Source organism: Zea mays, chromosome 4 (assembly GCF_902167145.1).
Source record: "Zea mays cultivar B73 chromosome 4, Zm-B73-REFERENCE-NAM-5.0, whole genome shotgun sequence".
In the NCBI taxonomy this organism is placed as follows: Eukaryota; Viridiplantae; Streptophyta; class Magnoliopsida; order Poales; family Poaceae; genus Zea; species Zea mays.
In genome coordinates, this window is record NC_050099.1 from 185,594,974 (window position 1) to 185,618,740 (window position 23,767).

At 49.5% G+C, this 23,767-nt stretch overlaps 2 protein-coding genes across 3 annotated transcripts; one reads left to right on the forward strand and one right to left on the reverse strand.

Moving 5' to 3' along the window:
- Positions 1 to 292: 292 nt before the first annotated feature.
- On the reverse strand, positions 293 to 1,385 carry LOC103654246 (uncharacterized). The gene has a single exon (XM_008681076.4). It carries the CDS (start codon positions 1,262 to 1,264, stop codon positions 527 to 529), a length of 738 nt encoding a protein of 245 aa, XP_008679298.1. The 5' UTR covers positions 1,265 to 1,385; the 3' UTR covers positions 293 to 526.
- Positions 1,386 to 6,804: 5,419 nt separating this feature from the next.
- LOC103654247 (TPR repeat-containing thioredoxin TTL4) lies at positions 6,805 to 12,862 on the forward strand. 2 transcript variants are annotated; one of them, XM_020552752.1, is made up of 6 exons: positions 6,805 to 8,088; positions 10,888 to 11,083; positions 11,201 to 11,379; positions 11,493 to 11,826; positions 11,969 to 12,124; positions 12,497 to 12,862. In XM_020552752.1, the coding sequence occupies exons 1-5, from the start codon at positions 7,190 to 7,192 to the stop codon at positions 12,116 to 12,118; spliced, it is 1,758 nt and encodes a 585-aa protein (XP_020408341.1). In that variant the 5' UTR covers positions 6,805 to 7,189; the 3' UTR covers positions 12,119 to 12,124; positions 12,497 to 12,862. The 2 variants fall into 2 exon arrangements, with proteins under 2 accessions (XP_020408341.1, XP_008679299.2); XM_008681077.3 differs by having other exon boundaries at positions 6,814 to 8,088; positions 11,969 to 12,131.
- The last annotated feature ends 10,905 nt before the right edge of the window (positions 12,863 to 23,767 follow it).

Here is a 23,767-nt window from a genome sequence, read left to right on the forward strand (position 1 = left end):
TTTTTAATCCTATTCAATTCATATGTACTGAGAATAATTAAACAAGACCTTATATGAATTTGAATTGATTACTTTCGAGTTGAAGCAACACATCTGGATATTCTCAAATCAGCTGGCGCGGGTGTCCAGTCGTCCACGCATCTACCATCGGTTCCGCTCTTTATCCTAGTCTGCATCTCTCTTTTAATAACAGGCAGGAAAAATAATAAAAACGCTGACACGCCCATTGTTCCAAGCGGTTGATACCTATCCGCCCTCTGTGACAGTAATATAATCACTTCGTAATAAATAGAAAAACGAAGCAAGTCAACCGATCGAGATGTGATTTGCATTACATTACATAAGCATGATTATGTGTGAAAACAACAACAAGCACTAACTACTGCGCCACGGGTGGCTTCACGTGCACATAGCGATAATAAACATATACAACACGCTTGAACACAAGGAAAATTAGCAAACGCCCTCCTCGATCGAATAATCGTCCCATGAAATCTAGCCTGTGCCACACCGAGTACCGGCCGGCCTAAAAATCGATGGACAGATCTCCCCACCAGCCGAACTCCGGCGACCCGAGGTCGGGCAGGCCGTCGAACACGCCCAGCGGCGCGAACTGCGGCTGCGGCGCCACCACCAGAGGCGGCGGCACGGCCGGTCCCTCGTCGGGGCTGCTGCCACCGCCGGCAGTGCTACTGTTTGCGGCCTCCGAGCTTCCGTGACTTCCACGGCGTTCCCAGCCACACCCTTGCCCCGCGGCGACGGCGACGGCGACGCTGGGGCTGGTCGCGTGCACCCTGCGCGGCAGCGGCCGGAAGACCGCGGCAGGCGGCGGGAAGAAGCCGGTGAGCTCCTGCACCATGGCCCGGAAGTTGCTCACGTCGGTCGCCACCACGGTGGTCGAGGAGCGGCGCGACGACGACGGCGCGTGCTTCCTGCTGCTGCTACTCTTGGCGCGCCGTGGCCGCACGGCGGCGGCGGTCCGGAGTGCTTGTTCGCCGGGGTGGTAGTGGTGGGCGCCGGAGAGCTGGAGCGAGCGGGCACCGCGGGCGCAGGGCTGGTAGGTCGTCGTGGCGGTAGTGCGCGCTGCCGCCGCCGTGTGGTCTTGCTCCAAGTCGAAGGAGTACATCGGCGTGGGCTGAGGCCGCAGCTTTGCTTTCCGGTCGGTCGTGTCAGGATGGCACGAAATGGCGCGTGCAGGGAATTTCGTGTATATATGTAAAACGAACTTGGCCTTGGCATGTGGTAACTGGAATAATCGTGCCATGCATTGTACGGTGCCAGAGACAGTGATGACAGCGAGTCAGCGACAGGCTCCAGTCCAGGGGCGGGCAACTCACCGATCGCTCAGCAAATGGGTCGTCGCCTCACCGATACTAGCAAGTAGCAACAAATATATTTATTTTACTAGTCGCTTTAGACTGACTGTGCATGAAGGCTGAAGCCTGAAGCTTTGCGTCGAAGCATAGCCAGTGTGGTGGCGGTTTTGACTTGGGCACTTCATCGACGCCACCTTTAACCTTATCTTCTCCACCACCGATCGAGTCTTGTAGTACGTACTCCGTAGTTGATACCAAGAATTGGCGTCCGAGCTCTCAGGGCCTGCACAGTGCACACCCGATCCGCCACTCCCGGTCGCGGTCACCCGAAACTTGTGGACAACTCCAAATTCCAAATTAAGCTGGGTCAAGTCAAGTAGTGCGCCTCTATCTCGACGTGGACGCGCGGCAGAATCTTAGCTACCATCCGTCGCTCGGTACATATATGTAGTAACATTATTATCTACGTACCTTGCTTGACATCTAACTGGGGCGTTTGTTTGGACTCTTGACGCACGAGATCGAGTTGAGACCGTGAGCACGGGATAAATATGTGCATCTGTAAAATATGCTGCTTGCAGTTCCATGGCGGACGGAACGGAAGCCGTGCACGTGCAGCAGCGCTGACTTTCTGAGGAAGGGAGTTGGGAGTATAATCATGTACCCGGCGGCAGTGCTGGGTGCCTTTGCTCCACTGCATAATCTTCTACACTATTTTTTCTCTCTCTATGGATACAGCCAGCCGAACAAGCTAGAATCACCGAGATGACATCCACACGAGTCAGCAATCGAGTCATCAAAATGTTACTCGTACAAAATGTTCATAACAGAAGTTGAATGATACGATTGCTCAAGGATTATATGAACAGATGATGTTACTATCATCATTCTAGCTTTTACCATCGGTTGAACTAATTTATTAATTTTTTTCCACCTCCCAATCCCATTGACTCTCTTATAAGGGACAGCCACCAGTCTGGGCCCGAGCAATCCAGCCCACCCATGCAACATGCAGCAACCGCTGTCCGATTTGTCGGCCGCAGGCCCATGACGGGAATGAAGTTTCAGCTTCAGGTCTCTTTTTAATCCCTTTTTACACAAGCAAATGCATGAGTATATCGCATTGAAAACTTAATACATTTTTAAAAATCGGACTCTATACGATATGTAAGGAGGGTGCGGGACAGTTTTGGAACGTAAGAAAACAAGACCAAATCGGGTGCAAAAACAACACGTGAGACTGGCCGGCAGACGCTTTGCGCAATCGGGGTCTCGGGCCGTGTGTTTTGCACGTCGGATCCAACACGTTTTCGGGAGTTGCCGGCGGTCGGGGTTGGTGCCTGAACAGAACAGAGAAATAATGTAAGGCCGGCCGAGAGGGTACTGCATGCCCTACCACTAGCAGGAATGTGTCGTGCGGTCGCGTCCGATCCTGCCCCAGCAAAGAGGAAACATTCTGCTTCCAGCTGCCGGGGATTTCAGCATGCACCTCAACAGCCGTGAGCTCTACCTTCATACGTGCAAGCCATGCTGTCGAGCTATAGAAAGGGACCGGGCTTGCCAGACGGCCCGAAACCCGACACGGGTTTGACCCATCACAAACCTGGCACGACACGTAGTGAACCGGGCTCGTGCCGGCTCGGTCCGACTCGGTCATCGGCCCGTGTAATATTTGGACTTTTTGTGGTCGAATGTTCACATTATTTAATATCTTGAATTTAGTAAACTATGGACTTTATGTGGTTCAACTATATGAGCTAGGTTTGGATGACATGACTCAATTAAGGCACGTCGATAATTGTTTCTACTTTTTTGGGTTAGCACAGTATGATCCGAAAGTTTTTTAGAACTTCTTGACACGAGTCCACTTGGCTTGAAGCACGATAAACTCGGACCGGACCGGTCTAATTCCCAGCACTAGGTTGTGCCGAGCAAGCCCTAGTGATAATGAGGAAACCATCGCTACAGTTCAACCAACAATTCTAATCAGGTTTATCGAAATATTTCTTTTTAGAAAAAGGAAATCGAAACATTTCCTTCAAGATTTCATCATGGAATGACTAACAAGCGTAATTAATAAGAAATAATTGGTAGTTGGATACACTTCTTTTTCTTAAAGATATAACGATCAAACATTAAGACCATGTTCAACAATCCACTCATATAGTCAACTAAAAATACTATTTTGTAATGTAGACGACACTATTTGTAGGGTTGATTTTAAATATGAGAATGACGATGTATAAGTTGTTGTAGATAGTCTAATGATTTTAGACGGCCACTTTCTTCCTCATTTTCTGATTCAGGTTTGAGGTTAAGGCCTTAAGGGTAAGGAGATTTATCGTTTTCGAGCTTACAAAGAGGTGTATAGGAGAGTCAGACCGAACTGGCGGCGGCGACTGGTTCACCGGAGATGAGCTCGACGATGGAAGTGTCACTTGATCTGAAATTAAAGAGAAGCTAGATTTAGCGACGCATGTGGTTGATGACAATGATGAAGGTGGCGTGGGCGCCGCTGAAGCTAGGAAGGATGGGGTAGCGACGAGACGAGGGAGTATGAGGGAGGAAAGAGATGGCCATATGAGAAGCTAAAAACAGACACCTCAGCTATACCAAATTTAGTGGCGGACGCAGAACAAAAATTTTTTAAGGGCCAAGAAAATAAAAGTTCCCTTTACTCGAGAATAGAATCTAGATGTCGCATAGAGGGGGTGAATAGGCGAATAAAAGTAATGACTTGAAAACCAAAAATCTTACTCTAGTTGAAGTCTGATCGCAGCGGAAAGAATATCACGTCAAGTAGGTCGCAGTGGAAATGAAGTTCCTGTCTCAAAATATCATGCACTTCAAAGACAACTTATACCACATATAAGTAATAAAGTACAAGTAGAAAAGTAATTAAGACAAAGAGATAGAACACAACACGGAGCAGAGCACACAGTCACTCGGATTTATCTCGTGGTTCGACCAAGTCTAAAATGCTTGCCTAGTCCATGTTGGAGTTAGTCACACCTTGGCTTGGAGTATCTTACTTCGTCCTCCATTTGCTCAGATCTATCAATGCGACAAATAGAGCCTTCCACTATGTCGATGCTGGTTACAACGATGTCGCAGCTGCTTACAATCTTCTCGACAGCACTCCGGCAGAGTAACAATGCGCTCAGAATCTTGCTCTAGCTCTTAGCGGCACTTCTTGTCTCTCTAATGGCTTATTACTTTGCCACTATACAAACTATAGAGATACACAAGAGAGGGAGAATGTATACACTTGTTGGTTGTACTTGTGTACTGATTGGAAGCGTCTAGGGGTCCCCTTTATAGTCCCAAAGGGCCTCGGAGTCGTTGCTTCCTCCAAAGAATGCTCCAAAACCTTCCCTATCTGCGGACTCACTATACCGCGTGATTGGTTGCCTTCCTTCTTGGGACTTGGCACCAGACAACTGTCGCGTCAACAAGATGTTGGCGGCTAGCGTCTGTCGAGGAAAGAGCCACTGGAGCCTATCTGAGGCACACAAGATAGTCCGGTGTTTGATCGAAGAGTCCGGTTCACACCAGATAGTCCGGTGAGCCACAATTTGTCTCAAATTTAACTCTTTTGAGCTAAACTTCTTCAAATTGTTTTGCCTTTTCTTGAGGGGTTCCATAGCACTTAGATAAACATAGTTAGCACTTAATCCAATTGATTAAGTGTAAGAAACATACATCTTTTCACATCTTCTCTAGCTTTTCTATTTTACCTCATACAGAGCTCCAAAATGACACTTTCTCTACAAACATGGTTAGAGAGCAAAAACAAGTTGCCATATGCATAGTAGAAGGTATATGCAACATATTTGATCACTCAAAATTGCATACCTTAACCTTCTTCATTGTTTTGCCCCTTTTTGGTTTGTTTGGGGTCGATGTTGGACTCCAAAACTCTAAGTCTCCATGACTTGATTTAGATTGCCATCTATGAGCTCCAACACTCTGCAAAGGTCACACAGAACACATCCAAACATAGGAACAACCCAAACTAAAGGTTAGATGTACTTAGCTCATTTGGGTTGCTTCCAGGTTCTAGTTTTGACACTACTCCTTCTAGTGATCTTATCCCACATCTCGAGCTTGAGCTTTATGACTTACACCACATAACCATAGATGTTACCTTATTGGTTGTAAGTCGCGTCCTTAGGTAGTGATCCTTGATGCACCATAGCTCTTCTCAACTCGATCATCCTTGACTTTGTAAGTCTTTTTCTTCAACCCTAGCTTTGGGTACCTTAGCCTCCATGACCTTCCCCTATGCACTTGGTACCTCGAAGTTCTTCTTGCCTCCATCCTTAGCATGACCGGTTGTCTCCAAGATATCACACCGAGTCTCACATAAATAATGTTCTTCTTTACTTGTGATGTCCACAACCATGATCAACTCAGCCTTTGGACCGTCACACTTGAACACTTGTATTGAACTCTATAAGCTTCACACTATGCAACTGTTCAACACTTAGCACACATGTTAGTTCTTTAATTGGATTGTCATCCAAACCACCAAAACCCACAAGAGATCTTTCAGAAAACCACGTGACAAAATCAAGCAAGATCGTAAAAAACCACTGGTGTATAGAATTCAAGTTTTATATCAATATACGATACAAGTTCAAAGAAGAAAACTATATAAACAAAAGAAGCAAACATACCACTATATTTTTCCTGACCGAATTGAAGCAGTACGTACGTGTCGAATGCCTATCTCCTCAAATGGCATGGGCCCTGGGAAAGTGGCGGTGTCAAACTGCCTCTCCGATAGGGAGCTAGAGCTCGATGGTTCACCAAGCTCGTCGATCACCGAGGATGCATCGTCATGACGAGCGAGATCAGATCTGCTAGGTAGACCAACGGCACGACGATGACAAGCGGGGTGAGGATGGCGAAAAGGGGTTGGGGTTGAGCAGTGTCACGCGTTGGGAAGGAGGCAGTGGCAGGTGCATCATGCGGATTGGTTCAGGCAACGTCAGATAGAATATGGTCGAACAAATAAATGAGAAGTCTAGACTAAAGATGAGGGCGAAAGTATGGAGGACTGGACCGACCCGACGAGAATATCTAGGACATGGCTAATTTGGTCAAGCTATTTTTTTTATACTTAACAGTAAATGAACATTAGTTGTGTGAGGTTTTACAAACCTAAACAAGGGCCATGGGCTACTGTACCCCTATGGATCCTCCCCTAACCAAACCTTGTCCTTTTTTTTGCGTCCCTAGCCACATAGAGCAGATGGGGCTCATGGACGCATTGTCACACGCACTCTTTGTAAGCGCATAGTTTGTTTTGCACTAGCACCCCCCCCCCCCCCCCCCCCCCCCCCCTCCTCCTCTTTTTTTTTTGCTATAAACGAACTTCCTCATTGCGCGTTCTTCCATTTAAACACAAAAACAACATTGCACAGTACGAACGCGTTGTCCTTGTCTTTGTCTCCATGACCCCGCAGCAATCAATGGAGAATACTGCACATCTCCAAAACAAAAAAGGATGGATGTAGAGAAAAATAATTTTTGAAAATATAAGAAGAAACTGAGAACTTGCACATCTGCACGGGAGGGTCCACGGTCCCAGCCTCTCGGCTCCAAAACACACACACACAAGGGAGTTTCTTGTAACACACGCAGTTTAAAAATCCCCGTGCTGCCCACATTCCCACAATCCCACCCCAACTGTGGAACCCGTCGTCGTTGGTTGCCAACCAGGAGCCAACGGCCAGCACACCTCCTAGCTCTGGCTGCCTCTCCATCTTTGGCACTGCCCATCATCCCCTGCCTTCCCCACGCGCACGACTCACGACGCACGGCGAAGCGCTCCGCGGGGCCGCGCGGCCGCGAACGTCGCCACGGTCATGGTCGCCATGACGGAGCCGCGTGACCCGCCGACCGGCTGCGCCATGTTCGGCATCTACAGCGGACTGTTCCGCCGTCGCCGCTCCGCATCCATGACCTCCCTCCACCGGATCGACGAGGCCCCGGCCGTGGCGCCGTTGGCGAACCCGGCGCATCATCAGAAGCCCGCCGTGCACCACGACGCATCCTCCCTCGCGCGCCGCCCCAACGCCGTGCCCGTGCCGGCGGCGCAGAACGGCGCCGTCGCCCGCGCCGCGCCACCGGCGGCGAACGGCAGGGGCAGGACAGTCACCAAGGCGGTGAACGGCGCCGGCGGCCCGAGGCCCGCCGTGGAGCCCGCGGCGGAGTACACGGGCATGGCCGCGGAGCTGGACAGGATGATCCTCGACCACCAGAGGGTCAAGGGCACCACGCAGCTGGTGCGCGCCACCTCGGGCAACATGATGCTGCACCGCAACCTCGGCAACCTGAACGCGGGCGCCACCGGCACGGCAGTGCGCAGCCCCGTAGTAGAGCGCGGCGGCACCGCGGCGGCGAACGAGCGGAAGGCGCCGCCCAACGGGTACGCGTCCTCCGGTATGGGCAACATCGTCAGGGAGCCCAGGACGCCGGCAGCGGCGGGCGAGCTGTGCCGGGCGCTGTCGCACCGCACGGACCCCGAGAAGCTCAAGGAGATGGGCAACGAGGAGTACCGGCAGGGCCATTACGAGGAGGCTGTGGCGCTCTACGACCAGGCCATCATGATGGACGCGAGGCGACCGGCGTACTGGAGCAACAAGGCGGCCGCGCTCGCCGCGCTCGGGCGGCTCATCGAGGCCGTCGCCGACTGCAAGGAGGCCGTCCGGATCGACCCTTCGTACGATCGCGCTCACCACCGGCTTGGCGGCTTGTACCTCAGGTACGTGGCACATCTCGCCGAATTTCAGATCAGAGGCCATACAAATTTCTCGTCGTCCCCCTCCGTTGTGTCATTGTTCCTCGAATCGTGTTTCAACTCTTCCGTACCAACTGTATCGTGACAGTGCATGCATCATTTCTTCTATCTACTAGTTAATTATACATACGATTCGATATTAGTACAAGTTGCTTTTAGTTAGCAATATTTAATACTGCTACAACATTGAACAAAAGAATATTTAAAGTACTGGACTCTGTGATCGTAGTCTTTGTGGAGTAGGCCGAAGGCGTTTGCTTTTGTTTCTCTTTTTCGTTTTCTTTGCTGTGCAATGGTAGTTGAACTCAACGGTGCACGTTCAAACGTTCCATCACTGGCCATTTATATGACACTCATATATTTTATTGTACAACATAGTTTGATCCTGACCGGCATCTGAAATTGACATCATTGGCCGCTAATTTTATTCAAAGTACATTGTTCATGACTACAAAACACAATATTAACACCATTGGAATAAAGGTGCTACAAATAAAAAATTGAATTTTATGACCTTATAAAAACACTAATTTGAATAATTGTATGTTGTAACAATTAGCAATGCAACTGCAAAAGATTAGTCAAATTTACTAATTTAACTATTCTTTAGAATAGACTTAAAAAAAGTAGACTAGTTCAACATACTGTAAATTTAGATCTGTGTATGATGAGTGAAGGAGGCTATCCAAAAATAGAGAGCCTGTGTAGAAATAAATATTGAATAGGTACTAAATTTGAAGAGTCATTTATAGTCTATTGTAGACGCTATTTTTTAATAATACCCAAATTTACCTTTATAAAATGATCTAGCTAGTCTCTTAGACTTGCTCTTAGACGTCTGATTTCTAGCTTCTCTTCAAGATATAATGTATCCATCCTCTTGCTTGATTTTTTTTCTGCTTTAATATGAATCTCAACTCTACATGTTCATAAATTAACGGTGAAAATGGTTACCCGAAAGACATACTATATGTTTCAAGCACCTAAAATATAGCAAGTCCTATATAATAATTCTTAGCTAATAAAATATTGTCTACTTCTACGTCACCGCTCACTTTGGTTTTAGAACGATGAAGATGGTGCGTAGGAACAGAATTATCCGTTCTTGATCGATTCCACTTTTTTTCACCTTAAAAGCCATTCGCAGGAGAAAGTGTAGAATAAAATAAAACTATCACTTTAAATTTATAGTTTTGTTTTTTGTTCTATATATATATATAATTCTATATATAGTTATATTTTTGTAGACATTTAATTTTATGACTCATATTGAGTTAGAAGCCGAATCAGGAGAGTTTTGTCCTCCTAAAACTCACTTCTTATCTCTGTTCTTAAAAACACCACCACATTATCAAAACGTTTATGCCTTATTTAAATTCACATGCATCTCCCTCAATTTATGTGTGTTGGAGGGGTTTGTGTCAAATTTAAACTAAATTTCACACCACACCGGACCACTCCAACACACATGGAGTGAAGGCATATGTTCTGATTGGATTAGCAGGTCAACCGCAAAGTACACAACGTTCTGCCTTAATTTACGCTAGCAATTTGTAAGATCCACATTGATTAGTGCTTTGAATAGCTAATCACTTCCTCGGCAAGCATGCTACCCCTCCTTTTCAAGTTCATGATTGCATTAATTGAAAACTCTGAGAACAAGTACTATCTGCCATCATTTTCCTACACTATTCTCTACACAACAAAAAATTTTAGGATGTCATTAGGAATCACCGAATCAGATACCCACACCATTGTACTACTTAGGCCCTGTTTTAAAACAAAGTTTTTGAAAACCATAATTTTTAAAATACTACAGTATACTCTAGTCATAAAAATACCATAGTTTAAAATACTATAGTTTAAGAAATTAAGGTCCAGACCTAAATTTAGAATACCTTAAAACAACTATATTATTTGTAATACTTAGGCCCTGTTTGTTTCAACTTATAGATTATATAATCTAAATTATAATCTAGATTATATAATCTGGATTATTTGCTCTGGATTAAATAAGCTAGGTGCTACTGTTTGTTAGCTCAGATTATTTGGACTCGGCTTATTATTCATATGCATACAAATACAACAATATCCTTTGTTGTTTTACTTATATGAGAACGCCTATGTACAACTGGATGGCAATTGAAAGTAATTTTAATCAACTTGCCATGGATAGTGGGTCTTTCATAAAAAATAAGCTGAAATAAGCACCCTTTGATGAGCTTATAGGATTATCATAATCTCAAGTGCTAGATTATATAATCTTATCAGATAAGTTGCTTGTTTGTTTCCTCACTAGCTTATTTATATTGGATTATATAATCTACATAGATTATAATCCCAAACAAACAGGGACTTAGTTTTGAAAAAGAGACTTTAACTAGCTTTCCGAACATCATTATGTATATAATACCGCAGTATGTTTCCAAAACCGTGGAAATACTTATTAATATAGAATTGTAGTCGGTTAAATATGTATATATAGAAACTCATTGTGTAGCAAAATGACTTTCAGATGGAATATAATTTAGTACAACCTAGTTTTTAAGAAACTAGTTATTATCTTTTAGCTAGAAGAGTCTAGATTCTTGGTTTTAAGAAACTGATAATCTAGTTTTTATAAACTGAGACATAAACTGATATGTTTGAAACCACATCAATTCTTATAAACCAGTTTCTTAGAAACCGTGTGCTTTCAAACAGCCCTTTGTTGAGCTATCAAATGGTTTATGATATCCAACAACTCGTTTACGTGTTGCTCAGATTAGGAGAAGCTGACAAAGCCATCTACCACTTGAAGCAATCTTCCAACGAATCCGCGAGCGCAGACGTTTCCCGTGCGCAGTCGGTGAAGAGCCGCATCGCTAAGAGCAACGACGCGCGAAGGCTCAAGAACTGGTTCACGGTGCTCCAAGAAGCGCAGGCCGCCGCGTCCGACGGCGCCGACTGTGCTCCACAGGTCAGCGCCCTGGTCCGCCACGACATGTGCCACACTGCTGCATGAAACCCTGTATAGTGCACGTGCGGCCAGCATTCTGACAAACGCGTGAGAACTTCTCGCGGTGAACTCTGCCAGGTGATGGCGTTGCAAGCCGAGGCGTTGCTGAGGCTGCAGCGGCACGACGAAGCGGACTCGCTTCTCAGCAGCGCCGGCGCGCCGAGGTTCGGTGTCGACGAGTCGACCAAGTTCTTCGGCACCTTCGGCCACGCCTACTTCCTCATCGTGCGAGCCCAGGTCGACATGGCTGCTGGCAGGTTTGTATGCCCCACAGAAACGCATTCATGCACGAACACAGACACAGCGTCACAGCCAAAGAGAAGTGGCGTGGCTGACGCTTTAGTTCTCGTGACCACGCAACGTACGACAGGTTCGAGGACGCGGTGGCGACGGCGCAGACGGCGTTTCAGCTGGACCCGAGCAACCGGGAGGTGGCGGTCGTGCAGAGGAGGGCCAAGGCGGCGGCCGCGGCGCGGCTGCGTGGCAACGACCTCTTCAAGGCCGCCAAGTTCGTGGAGGCGTGCGCCGCGTACGGCGAGGGCCTCGACAGGGAGCCCGGCAACGCCGTGCTGCTCTGCAACCGCGCGGCGTGCCACGCGAAGCTCGGGCGGCACGAGAAGGCCGTCGAGGACTGCAGTGGCGCGCTCGTCGTGCGCCCGTCGTACAGCAAGGCGAGGCTCAGGAGGGCCGACTGCAACGTCAAGGTGCGCTGTTAGTAGGCTGCTGTTGAGCTGTTCGGCAACTGCAGTCTCCCCCGTGCGGTGCGGGAAGTATTTTCGCCGAAAGCGCAATCGGGTCATCTCATTTTTGCCGTTGTGTTTTGTTATTGTCGTGTGTGTTCCTCAGCTGGAGAGATGGGAAGCGTCCTTGAGAGACTACCAGGTGCTGATCCAAGAACTGCCGGAGAACGAGGACGTGAAGAAGGCTCTCTCTGAAGTCGAAGCCAAGCTCAAGGACCAAAGGAACGGGGCTGCAGCAGCCAGATCTCAGCACTGACGTCCTGTAATAAGTACATGTCACTTCTCCACTTCTTCTTGCAGCTCGTTTTCTGTGTTTATAAACAGGGAAAATATTCAAAACCGCCTGCAGAATAGGAGTGTTGGATTTTGTTTATACACTGATTCAAGAAAACTACATTTAAAAGTGCGCACTCGTATTCCTTGGGCTAACGATTTCAAGTGTCGGTCCTGACAAACTTCAGTGCCCTTTATCTATTCAAAATTTAACTGGTTAATAGGTGGTAGATGGGCACGCGTAGATAAACAAATAAGGAGTGGTTAGAAAATCCGGCAGATTCGTTCCTTGACTGTGCGCCATCTTCTTTAAACAACAGATTTGCATGTTGATCATAGGATAACATGTTTTTCTTTGCAGGCCAGGTTTCTTTATACTGTCGGCTACCCGAGAAATCAACCGCAACTTCTTAAGAAGACAAAGGCTTTCGACAAAACAATTCTGCACGCGCAGCTGCACAGTTTGTTGTACCAGATCTCTTGTTTGTTTTTTGTTCACCTTACACCAATTTGCAAACAGAACCAAGAAATGGAACTGTACATAATACTTGCTCCAATGGTGATGTGTAGTTAGCTGAATGTGCTTGGTCCTTCCGAAAAGAAAACTGATGTATATAGTTATGGGTGATACCGCCTAACGGTGACGGTTCCCAGAGATTTGTGAAGATTCATCTGAAACTGAACAACAGCATTCTGAAGGCTCTGCTCTAAAACCTAATTTTTTTTATTGTTGCTTTGAACAAGGACTCTGTTGCTGCAACCGCAGCCACTCTCCTTTTGCTTTCATCTGACAATTTCAGATGCAAATATTTGACCGATACCTTTTTGAAACCTCTTTGTAGAGTCCAGTGAGTTCCTGCTCTTTACTGACAAAGAAAAGGAATTCGTCCGGTCTATAAGGGAAACACAGCTCAAAAACTTCAGAGTTGCACAGTTTATTAGAGAGAAAAAATGAAAACAAGAACTGAGCAATGATAGCCCAAACAATTAAACCCAAAGCATCCCCAAAATCTCAGCGGCAAATCCTAAACGATGGAGGCTGCCGTGCATCATCGTTGCTTTAGCCAACCCTACCAAAACACACACAGTTTTTTTTTTGCTTTAACACATATGGAGACGACCATTAGGTATATATATATATGTCATCATTTCTGTTAGAGTATATGCCATGTGGCCCATGTACATCACTATATAACTACCCATTAGGGTTAGTTTTATGCATCAATCAATTACCTCAAACATGGTATCAGGGGTTTCCTCCCTCCCTCCCCTACAGCCACCACCTCCCTTGTCCCTTCTCTCTCACCCAGCCGCCATCAGGAGCCGAATCGCCGCCCAGCCACGACCCCGCGCGCCCAGGCCGTCGCCGCGCCCAGGCGAGCGCCGCCAGTGCGCCGCTCTGCCCGCCCGGCACCACTCACCCTGCCTCTGTCCCAGGCGAGCGCCGCCCGGAGCCGCTCTGCCCGCCCGGCCTCGCCCGCCCTGCCTCTGTCCCAGGCGAGCGCCGCCAGGAGCGCCCAGGCACGCGCCCCCGCCCGCCCTGCCTCTGTCCCGCCCGTCACGACGCCCCGAGCGCCGCCAGCGTGCCCAAGTCTTCCCTGCTCTCCGCCGCGCCGCGCTAGGAGGACTCGAGGCCCACCGCTGCTCCCCTCCCATGGATGTCGAGTTCCCTCCCCTCTCTTCCTGGGTACGGACCGCATCTCCTGGCAGACTCGCCGCCGTCGCTCTTGCCGCTGCTGCTGCACTCAGGCCGTCGTGGGGGGCAGGGCCCATCGCCGCCGGTGGGGCCCTCACCACGACGGGCACCACATCGGTCCTTGCGGCTGTGGCGGATGTGCCTCCCGTGGGGGTTGCCGGTCCGGAGGACCCTCCCCCGCCAATCCCCCCGTCGCTGGTCGTCGATCCACATCCTGTCGTCGATCCGTCGCCTCCTCCTCCACCGGTCGCCCACCAGGGATACACCGTCGCCGCCCTGACTGCTGCCCGTGCGGAGCACGCGGCGGGACAGGCCCGTTTGCGGGAAGCGACTCTCGTGTGGGAGCGCGAGCGCGAGGCCGCCGGTGCTATCGCTGCTCAGATTGCCGCGGCGGAACAGCTCCTCGTCTCGCCTGCGACCCACGACGGCGGGTCACCTCCTCTGACACCGTGGGCGGAGTGTACGGCGTCCCGACCGCACCGACCATCGGAACCGGGCCCCGCACCAACCCCCCCCCGGTGCTGTGGCATGACCCGGCTGACCCGCTCGTGGCTCAGCTCCACCTTCAGGCTGGGAGTGTCCAAAACATTCGCCTCATGGTTCCTGTCGTCCTGGAGCCACAGTCGTCGTCCTATGCACGCTGGCGGGACTTACTCCTCCTCACCCTTCGCCGCTACGCTCTGGATGACCACGTCCTCTGCGACTGTTGGGGCGAAGACGAAGACGCCACCCTTCGCTCGAGGCCTTTGCCGTAGTCGTTGGTCCAACGGAGACAAGACAGCGGGCAGGGACACCCTTCGCCCTGTACGACATCGGACGAAGACCTGTGACGAGGTCATCCCACCGTGCGGCCTCGTCCAGCATGGAGGCCCACGTGTGATCCGGCCCATTGTAACAGGCCCTGCGTGGTCGCTGCGCGTTACGGGCCTAATTTGTAAAGGCATCCCTGTAATTACAGTCTGTAACCCCGCTTTATGGGAATATTCTGGGGATAACCTAGGTGTCTGAGGGCACATGCGTCCTTAACACAGGACGTTGGGCGCTCAGATACCTATAAATACCCCCGCACAGTGCCCTTGAGAGGCTAGATTAACAGAGCTATTGCCATCTTGCGCGAGAACCCTGTTTACGTCACTACACACCCCCGTTGGATCCCCTTGCAACAGACAGCAAGTTCCAACATTTGGCGCCCACCGTTCGTGCGACGAAAAAACCACCCGCGATGGCACCCAAGAAAGTTAACTCGAAGGCTGACGAGGCTGCGAAGGCAGCACTGCTGGCCGCAAAAAAGGCAAGGCCCTCGCCCTCACCCACTCCACTCACCACGAGGTTACTGAAGACGACATTCTCCGCACTTGCGGCCCTGAAGGACAATCGCAACCCCCCAGGCTTCGCCCCACCGGAGGGCGCGGACCTCACCGAGGACGGCGAGGTCCTCGGCGTCTCAGCGGAAGAACAGCTACAGCTGCGCGCCTTGCGCCTCAAGAACCGCAATCTCCAGAGGCAAAAAGAGATACTGGAGGCCAAGCGCCAGCGCGTGTCCGCACTAGCCAAGGTGCGGCAAATGATACGCGACGAAGAGCAGAAGGCCCAGGACCTTGAGCGGGAGATCGCGCTGATGCAGCGAGAAGGCGACCTTGGCCTGCAGCATGGGCCACCCCTGCAACAGCGCGCACAACTGGAAGACATGCGCGAAGGCCACCTTGGCCTGCAGCATGGGCCACCCCTGCAACAGCGCGCACAACTGGAAGACCCGCGCTTCCCCAGCGCGACCACACCTTCCCACACGCCGCGCCATTCCAAGGGGTCAACTACCTCGACGAGCGGAGTCCCCTGGCGCCACATCTGCAAGTGATGCCCTGGCCCGCCAACTTCCGGGCAGGGACCTATCCCAAGTACAACGGCAGCACTGACCCAACACAATACATCATGAGTTATCAGGTCGCCGTTGCATCTTCCGGAGGGGACGACGCCACAATGGCCAAGTCTTTCATCATCGCCCTCGAAGGCCCAGCTCTCACCTGGTTCACCAGGTTGCCTCCCCTGTCCATTGACTCCTGGAGAAGCCTCCGGGATAAATTCCTGCTCAACTTCCAAGGGTACCGCCCAGACACCGACGCCTTGGCCGAACTCTCACTCTACAAACAACTAGAAAAAGAGATTCTGCGGGAGTATTACCGCAAGTTTCTTACACTCAAGTCACAGCTGCCCTCAGTTGATGACCAGATCGCCATCCACTACGCCATCAGTGGCCTTCGCGCCGACGTCCTTTACAGCCGCTGCATCAGGGACCCGCCCAAGAACCTCCAGGAATTATATCAGCTCTTTGAAAAATATGCCAAGTCTGAAGAGCTCCACCAGCGCAATGTTGAGTCTCAGCGGAAACCCAAAGACACTCCACAGTCCAGCCGCACGTGGACGAGGACTCCGCAACCAGACTCCGGTCGAGACGGCCGCAACCAGCAGCAAGTGCACAACATCGCCAGCCAGCACCCCGCTGCTGACGCCCCTCGCCGCCAGGAGTATCCCCTCCAGGGCCACGGAAACGGAACCCGCGGTAGGGGTCGGGGGCGTGCACAGCCGCCACGCCGATTCTACTGTCTTTTTCATGGCAAAGACTGCGCCCACCAAACCAAAGACTGCCCAGAAACGAAGGCCACCAAAGACAGGATGGCACGGGCGCAGCCAGCCGACAACCCCAGAGTTGTCGCGCACACTTATCAGCAACCCCCTCCACCATACATCCACGCCCCCGCCCCGCATCCACCGCACCACGCATACCAACAACACCAGGAAGTACAAATCGTACCTCCTCCACCCCCACCTCCACACCAGCAACATCAGAACATCCCCCACCCCCACGCCCCAAAACAAGAAGACTTCGCCGACCAGCCGTATCGCGGAGTCATTCATATGATCACTAGGGGGTCCAGCACTGACTTCGACACAAAGCGGCAAAAGCGGGACCACTACCGCAGCATCAACCACGTCGCCATCACCGGCCCAGTCGTGCAGACGAAGTGGTCCCACGTACCGCTAACCTTCGACGCACGAGACGTCGACCTGCGCAGCGCCCCCCACATCGACGCCATGGTTATCAACTGCAGCGTGGCAGGCTGGGATCTGCACAAAGTCCTAGTCGACAATGGCAGTCAAGCAGACATTATTTTCCTCCATGCCTTCGACCGCATGGGCATAAGCCACAGCCTGCTCAAGCCTTCGGACAACCCATTGTATGGTTTCGACGGCAAGGGCACTTTTCCTGTCGGCAAAATAGAGCTGCCTCTCTCCTTCGGTGTAGCGCCCAATGCCCGAAGTGAGCAAATAACCTTTGATATCGTCGATATGGTGTACCCGTATAACGCCATCATGGGCTGGGGCTCCATCAACAAGTTTGAGGCAGCCATTCACGGACTGTACCTGTGCATGAAGATACCAGGTCCGTTAGGCGCCATTGCGGTCTACGACAATCAACAGACTGCGTGCAACATAGAGCGGGACTTCGTCCCCGGACAAAGAAACGTGCACTGCCTCACGGCCCAGCGCGAGGTCCCTACGTCCGTCAGCCCAACCGACAAAGAGCACGACAAGGCACAGCTGCAGAGCAACGACGGGACCAAGACTGTCCCCCTCGACCAGGCCACGCCCAAGCAGACAGTCACTATCAGCGAAGACCTCACTTCGCATGAGGAGGAGAAACTCCTCTACTGCTTGTCCAAGAACAAAGATGTCTTCGCCTGGTCAGCCCTCGACCTGGTCGGGGTCAGCCGATCCATAATTGACCACACCTTGGGAATCGACCCTTCAGTGAGACCGAAAAACAGCGGCTTCGCAAAATGTCCGACGAGAAGACAGAGGCCGGCAAGGCAGAGGTACACCGCCTCCTGGAAGCCAAATTCATCGAGCCGGTGGCTTACCCCACGTGGCTCTCCAACGTTGTAATGGTGCAGAAAAAGAGCGGCAAGTGGCGAATGTGCATCGACTTCACCAGTCTCAACAAAGCCTGCCCAAAGGACAACTTCCCGTTGCCGCGGATCGACAAAATAGTCGATAGCGCGGCCGGATGCGAAGTCATGTCACTCCTCGACTGCTTCTCCGGTTACCACCAGATATACATGAAAGAGGAAGACAAGGCTAGCACCAGCTTTATAACACCCTTCGACACATATTGCTTCATCAGAATGCCGGAGGGACTCAAGAACACCGGGTCCACCTTCTCCCGGCTTACCAAAACAGTGCTCGAAGGGCAAGTTGGCAGAAATATATTCACATATGTGGACGACATCGTCGTCGCCAGCAAGAGCAAGGAGGACCACCTCGCCGACCTCGCCGAGACATTCACGAACATGCGAGACGCACGACTTCGCCTGAACCCAGAAAAGTGCGTCTTCGGCGTTCGCTAAGGGAAAATACTGGGCTACCTGGTATCACACCGCGGCATCGAGGCCAACCCAACCAAAATCCAGGCCATCATCAACATGACGCCTCCACAGTCCGCCAGAGACGTCCAGCACCTGACGGGCAGGTTGGCCGCCCTCAACAGATTCATCTCCAAGTCCGCTGAGCGAAGTCTCCCTTTCCTCAAAACTCTCCGTGGCGCAAAAGACTTCGCTTGAGGACCAGAGCAGGCAGCGGCCTTCGCCTCATTAAAACAGTACCTGTCGGAGTTGGCAGTTCTTACAAGCCCCGACTCTTCGCTACCCCTGTTGCTCTATGTTGCGGCTTCGCCGCATGCGGTCAGCGCGACACTGGTGCAGGAGCAGACAGTTGAGGGCGTGATCAGGCAGTGCCCAGTTTATTACGTCTCCGAAGTGCTAACACCATCAAAATGTAACATGACAGAACTGGAGAAGATTGCCTACGCAGTCGTTATGTCTTCGCGCAAATTGCGCCATTATTTTGAAGCATTCAAAGTCAGAGTCACCTCAGACAGGGGACTCGGTGAATTGTTCAGAAACCCGGAGGCATCGGTGAGGATTGCCAAGTGGGCGGCCAAACTCTCCGGCTACCACATCAATTTCGAGCCCAGGACAACCATCAAGTCACAAGTCCTGGCAGACTTCGTCGTCGACTGGACTGGGCCAATAACACAGCCGGACCCGTCCGCAGAGAAGGTTTGGACGATCCATTGCGACGGCGCATGGTGCCATGCGGGGGCAGGCGCCGCTGCGGTCATCACCTCACCCGCCGGGGTCAAGCACAGATATGCAGCACGACTCAGCTTCGCTCTGGAATCTGACAGATGCACAAATAACATAGCAGAATACGAAGCAGTCATCCTCGGCCTCCGCAAGCTGAGGGCCCTTGGGGTCACCACCTGCATTATCAGACCAGACTCCAAGGTAGTTGCTGGCCAAGTCGAGAAAGACTATGCAGCAAAGGACCCCGCACTTATGCAATATCTCGCGGCCATCCGAAGTCTCAAGAGACAATTCAAGGGATTCACCTTGCAGCATGTGGACCGGGCCAAGAATGAAGAGGCCGACGCACTGGCCAAGGCTGCCGCCAGAGGCGAGTCCCTGCCCTCCGACGTGTTCTACCACGTCATCGGCACGCCAGCCGTCCGGAGCCCCGAAGGGCTCCAAATAACCAATGACAGCGAGGGCCACCGCATAGTCAACCTTATTGTTGGGGACTTGTTCTCAAATACTATGAATTAAGAACAAGGCAACACAAGATGTTAAATGTTAATACCCTTCGTCCTTCGAAGCATTATTTCCCTTAGGATATAATGATCTTCAGACGAAGGTCATGAAAGACATACCTTCATCATCGCAGTATATGTTAAATAAAAGAAGAAGCATATGAAATATGGAATATGAAGTAAAATGTAGGCAATTATATGTTGTTATCAATTCATTTCTGTATTATTATTATTGAAGAATAAAAACGACATCAAGTTACAGATGTACCTTTAGCTTGGAAGGAAGTAAAAGTACAAGCGTGACGCAAAAAGCAAATGCCAAGTCAGCGTGAACAGTACGAGGGTACTGTTCACCTATTTATAGGCACGGAACACAACCCATATAAAATTACATCCATGCCCTTTACATTTGGTAGTAGTTCTATAGTAATCCACCGAGGTTTAAATAGCCTTTTCATCTTTAAGTCGGTTTCCTTTTCTGCAGTCACGCCGAAGCTTTCCTGCTCACTTCTTCGGCGCTGTATCAACCTTCGTATTCTTTGAGCTTCTCCCACTGTGGTACTGATTCGGGTCCAAAGATACCTGTTCACACATTATACTCCAGAAACACTGTTAAATCCTGTTTTTGAGGACCTTCGGAGCCGAAGGCCCCCAACAGTAGCCCCTCGCAATGTTAATTTGTTAAATCGATAAATTCAGATTGCGACATGGACGAAGGCTTTAAGCCGAAGGTCCGCAAAAACACCTTCCCTTTGCTAAAATAGCAACATTCACTGACAGGCGGGGTCTTTCAATCTTTCACGCACTGGGCGTATAAATAAGAGCATACCGCGAGCTCATTTGGCACGCTCTCTTGCCAGCTGTTCTCGCTCACTCAATTTTTAGCTCTTGCGTACCAAGATTTGCTTAGCTTTTTAAGTTTTTAAGCTTCGGAGCTGAAAACAGTTTTTTAGTGTCTCTGAAGATGTCTGAAGATAAGAAGGCTGCTGCTGAGATGAAGCTGAGTCTCGATGAAGAGAAGAATCTGGGGTTTCTTATAGCAATGTCGAAGACCAATACAGAAAAAATCACCAAAAAAATTTTAGAAGGTTTGTCTGAAGATACTGATGACAGCGACAGTTATGATGTGGATAGTGGTGGTGAAGACTCCGAAGATCGCCCCTGGCGACCAAGCCATTCAGTTTTTGGCAAGTCAGGTATCAAAGAAAATCATCTTGTCAACATGAGGGGAAGGTACTTCCGGGATTTATCCATTGTGAGGGCTGACGAAGGAGAAAAAACTTGTCCGACCCTTGAGGAAAGTGAAGTCGTAGTGTTCCGAAGCTTTTTGAAAGCTGGACTACGATTTCCCCTGAGCAGCTTTGTCGTAGAAGTGCTGAAAATATTTGAAGTCTATCTTCATCAACTTACCCCCGAAGCAATTATAAGGCTAAATATCTTCGTGTGGGCCGTGAGAAGCCAAGGTCTGGAACCTGATGCGAAAAGTTTCTGCAACACACACGAATTATCATACGAGACAAAACCCTGGGGTAAGGAATAGTATCACAATAATTTTGGCTGCTACAGTTTCGTTTCTCGGTCTGGGTCAAGCTGCCCCGTGCCAACGTTTCGGAAGAGATGGCCCGACGACTGGACGACAGAATGGTTTTATGTGAAGAATGACCTGAAAGCACGGGAATACATTAAAGGTATAATTATGCGCCCTATTTGGCAAAGTTTCGGCCTGCGAAGGCCGAAGGTTGAGATGAATGAAGCCGCCGAAGAATGCCAGAGAGCCTTCGGAGTTATTTGTTCTCTTATTGGAACAAGAGATTTGGTCCAAGAGCATATTGCCTTCAGAGTATGGCCGCTCGCGGAAAAATGGGAAATGCCACAAGAGACCATAAAAGAGGCTGGCGAAGGTGGACTTATCAGGCTGAAGTATACTTTCAAGTTCAGAGATAAATTCATTGAGCCAGATGATGACTGGCTAAAAAGCATTGAAAATTTAAGTGATGAACTACTTGGGGCTTACTCGAAGGCCGAAGATACTGCACTGTCAGCAGCCTTCGGAGGCCGAAAAAAGAAAAGACTGAACCGAGTGTTTGACGCAATCGGGTTCGTCTACCCTGACTATCGATATCCCATCCGAGGGCAGAAAAGAAAAAGCACAACCTCTGCAAAAGAAGAAGCTGCAGCTGCTCCTAGTGAACCAGCACCGGAAAGAAAAAAGATAAAGGTCCTCACACATAGGCCACGCTATATTGAACCAGCTTCGGTGCCTGAGTTCACCGGAGAGACCTCTTCAGCCACCGAAGCTGCAAAGCCAACCAAGCCAACCTTGCTGCCAGAAGTCGCAGATATGGCCGAAGCGCCAACAAGAATAGAATTGGAAGAACCAAAGATTTTGTTACCAGAAACCAAAAAGATGGCCGAAGCGCCATCGACAGAAAAAATGGAAGAAGTAAAAGGACCAGTTGAGGGATCAAAAATATCAGAAGTTTTAAGTCCTTCAGCAAATGTTGAGACAATAAAAAATCAAAAGGTGCCTGCGGTGACTCCGAAAAGAAAGAGAATGGTCAATGTGCTAGATGTTCTGGAAACAATTAAATCCTCAAGCACACCTCCGAAGAAGACTGTTGAAACATCCGAAGCAGAAACTGAAGTCTTCGATGCTGAAGCTCCAAAGCAACAGGCTGAGACTGAAGCTGGGCCTTCAAAGCCCACGAAGGAAGAAAAAATATCAGAGCCAATTCCTATTGAAGAAATCAGTGCTGTTGCCCCTGAAGCATCCCCCACAGTCCCTGACTATATTCTTCGACATGCTTCGGGGAAAAAGCTGTCTGAAAAGGAAAAACAAGAGGCCCAGTTTTACGCCCAAAAACTGAAATATCCTAAGGGGGCGTTGATATTCAACGGCAGTGGAGAAGAAGACTTCTTGTATTGTCTCCCTGACAACAAGGAGATTTCTGTCTGTCGGGAGGTGAGCAAGAGCTTCGGATTCCCAACACTAGAAGACGGGCTCTCAGTGCTGTCAAAAAACGAGCTGGCTGACAGCTTGGCGTATAATAGCTTAAAGGTACAAAAAATGAGGCCTTTGTGTTTTTTCTCGAAACCAAAATCTTTCATTTGCTCAAACTTATTGACACACATTCATTTTTGTTTGCAGGGCCTTATACTTAGCAATGCCCTCAGGGCCCAAAAAGATGCCGAAGATGAAGGGTGTGTTATGGCCCTGAGCAACCTTCGTTCTGAAGTTATTGAACTACGGAACGAAGGTCTTAAAAAAGATAAGATATTGTATTCCTTGATAAATAAAATAAAAGAAGATGAAGCTACTTTTAGAGGTCAAGCCGAGGCTCAGAAGCGTGAAATTGAAGATCTTCGAAAACAACTAGCCAGAGCTAAAGAGGAATGCATACTTGAAGAAACGAGGCGAGAACTTAGCGACCAATGGGCAAATCATTTAGAAGAAACTGTTAAAGAGCTTCGTTCGTCCAAGAAAAAATGCTATGACAAATCTATGGAGTGTGTTAAGAAAATAAAAGCTAGCTTCGCCAGCGTTGGCGCATTCTCGAGCGAAGAAAACTTTAAAAGAGGCAACCCCGAAGATCCCATCGAATGGATTAATCACGAGGCAGAGGCCTTTGAAGAAATTTTAAATAGCCGCGGAGACATCTGCGCTTTCTCAGGTGCCAGAGGGATTGCCACCATTTTGGAGGGAAAAGGCTGCGAACATGTAAAGATTTTATCGCAATCCGAAGCCACCTTGTCCGTTGAAGATGTAAAAGATCCTTCAGCCGAAGCTAGCATGGTTGGGGGAAAATTTTTCACCGATATCTGGGACAATGGTGGTAGAGAAATGGCCCGAGAAATCATCCAGAAAAGCGAAAAAGGGATCCACGAAGCTAGAAAAGTAGCCGAGGCTGCTGAGAAAAACATAGAGCCCGAAGGGCAAATAGGTATTAACTAATGGTTTTTATTGTGTTGTAACTTTTGATTTTAAACTTCGCTCGCAATCTGTAATAGTAATGTAGTCGTATCCTGTCCTCCCTCAGATCCTACTGAAGCGTCTCCGGGCCCTCAGCCTAAAGATGACGATGAAATTAAAAAGATGGCTGAAGCTATCATGGATCAAGTTGTCGATCGACTCCTGAACGAAGCTGCAGAAGTAGTACTTAGGGAAGACTAGGTGCTATTGTAAAAACATTTGAAATGTAATATGTGTAATATCTTGTAACCCTGAATGTAATATACTTGTTTTTTATGGTTTAATTCTTTACGATGCATGAAATTTTAAACACATACCGTTT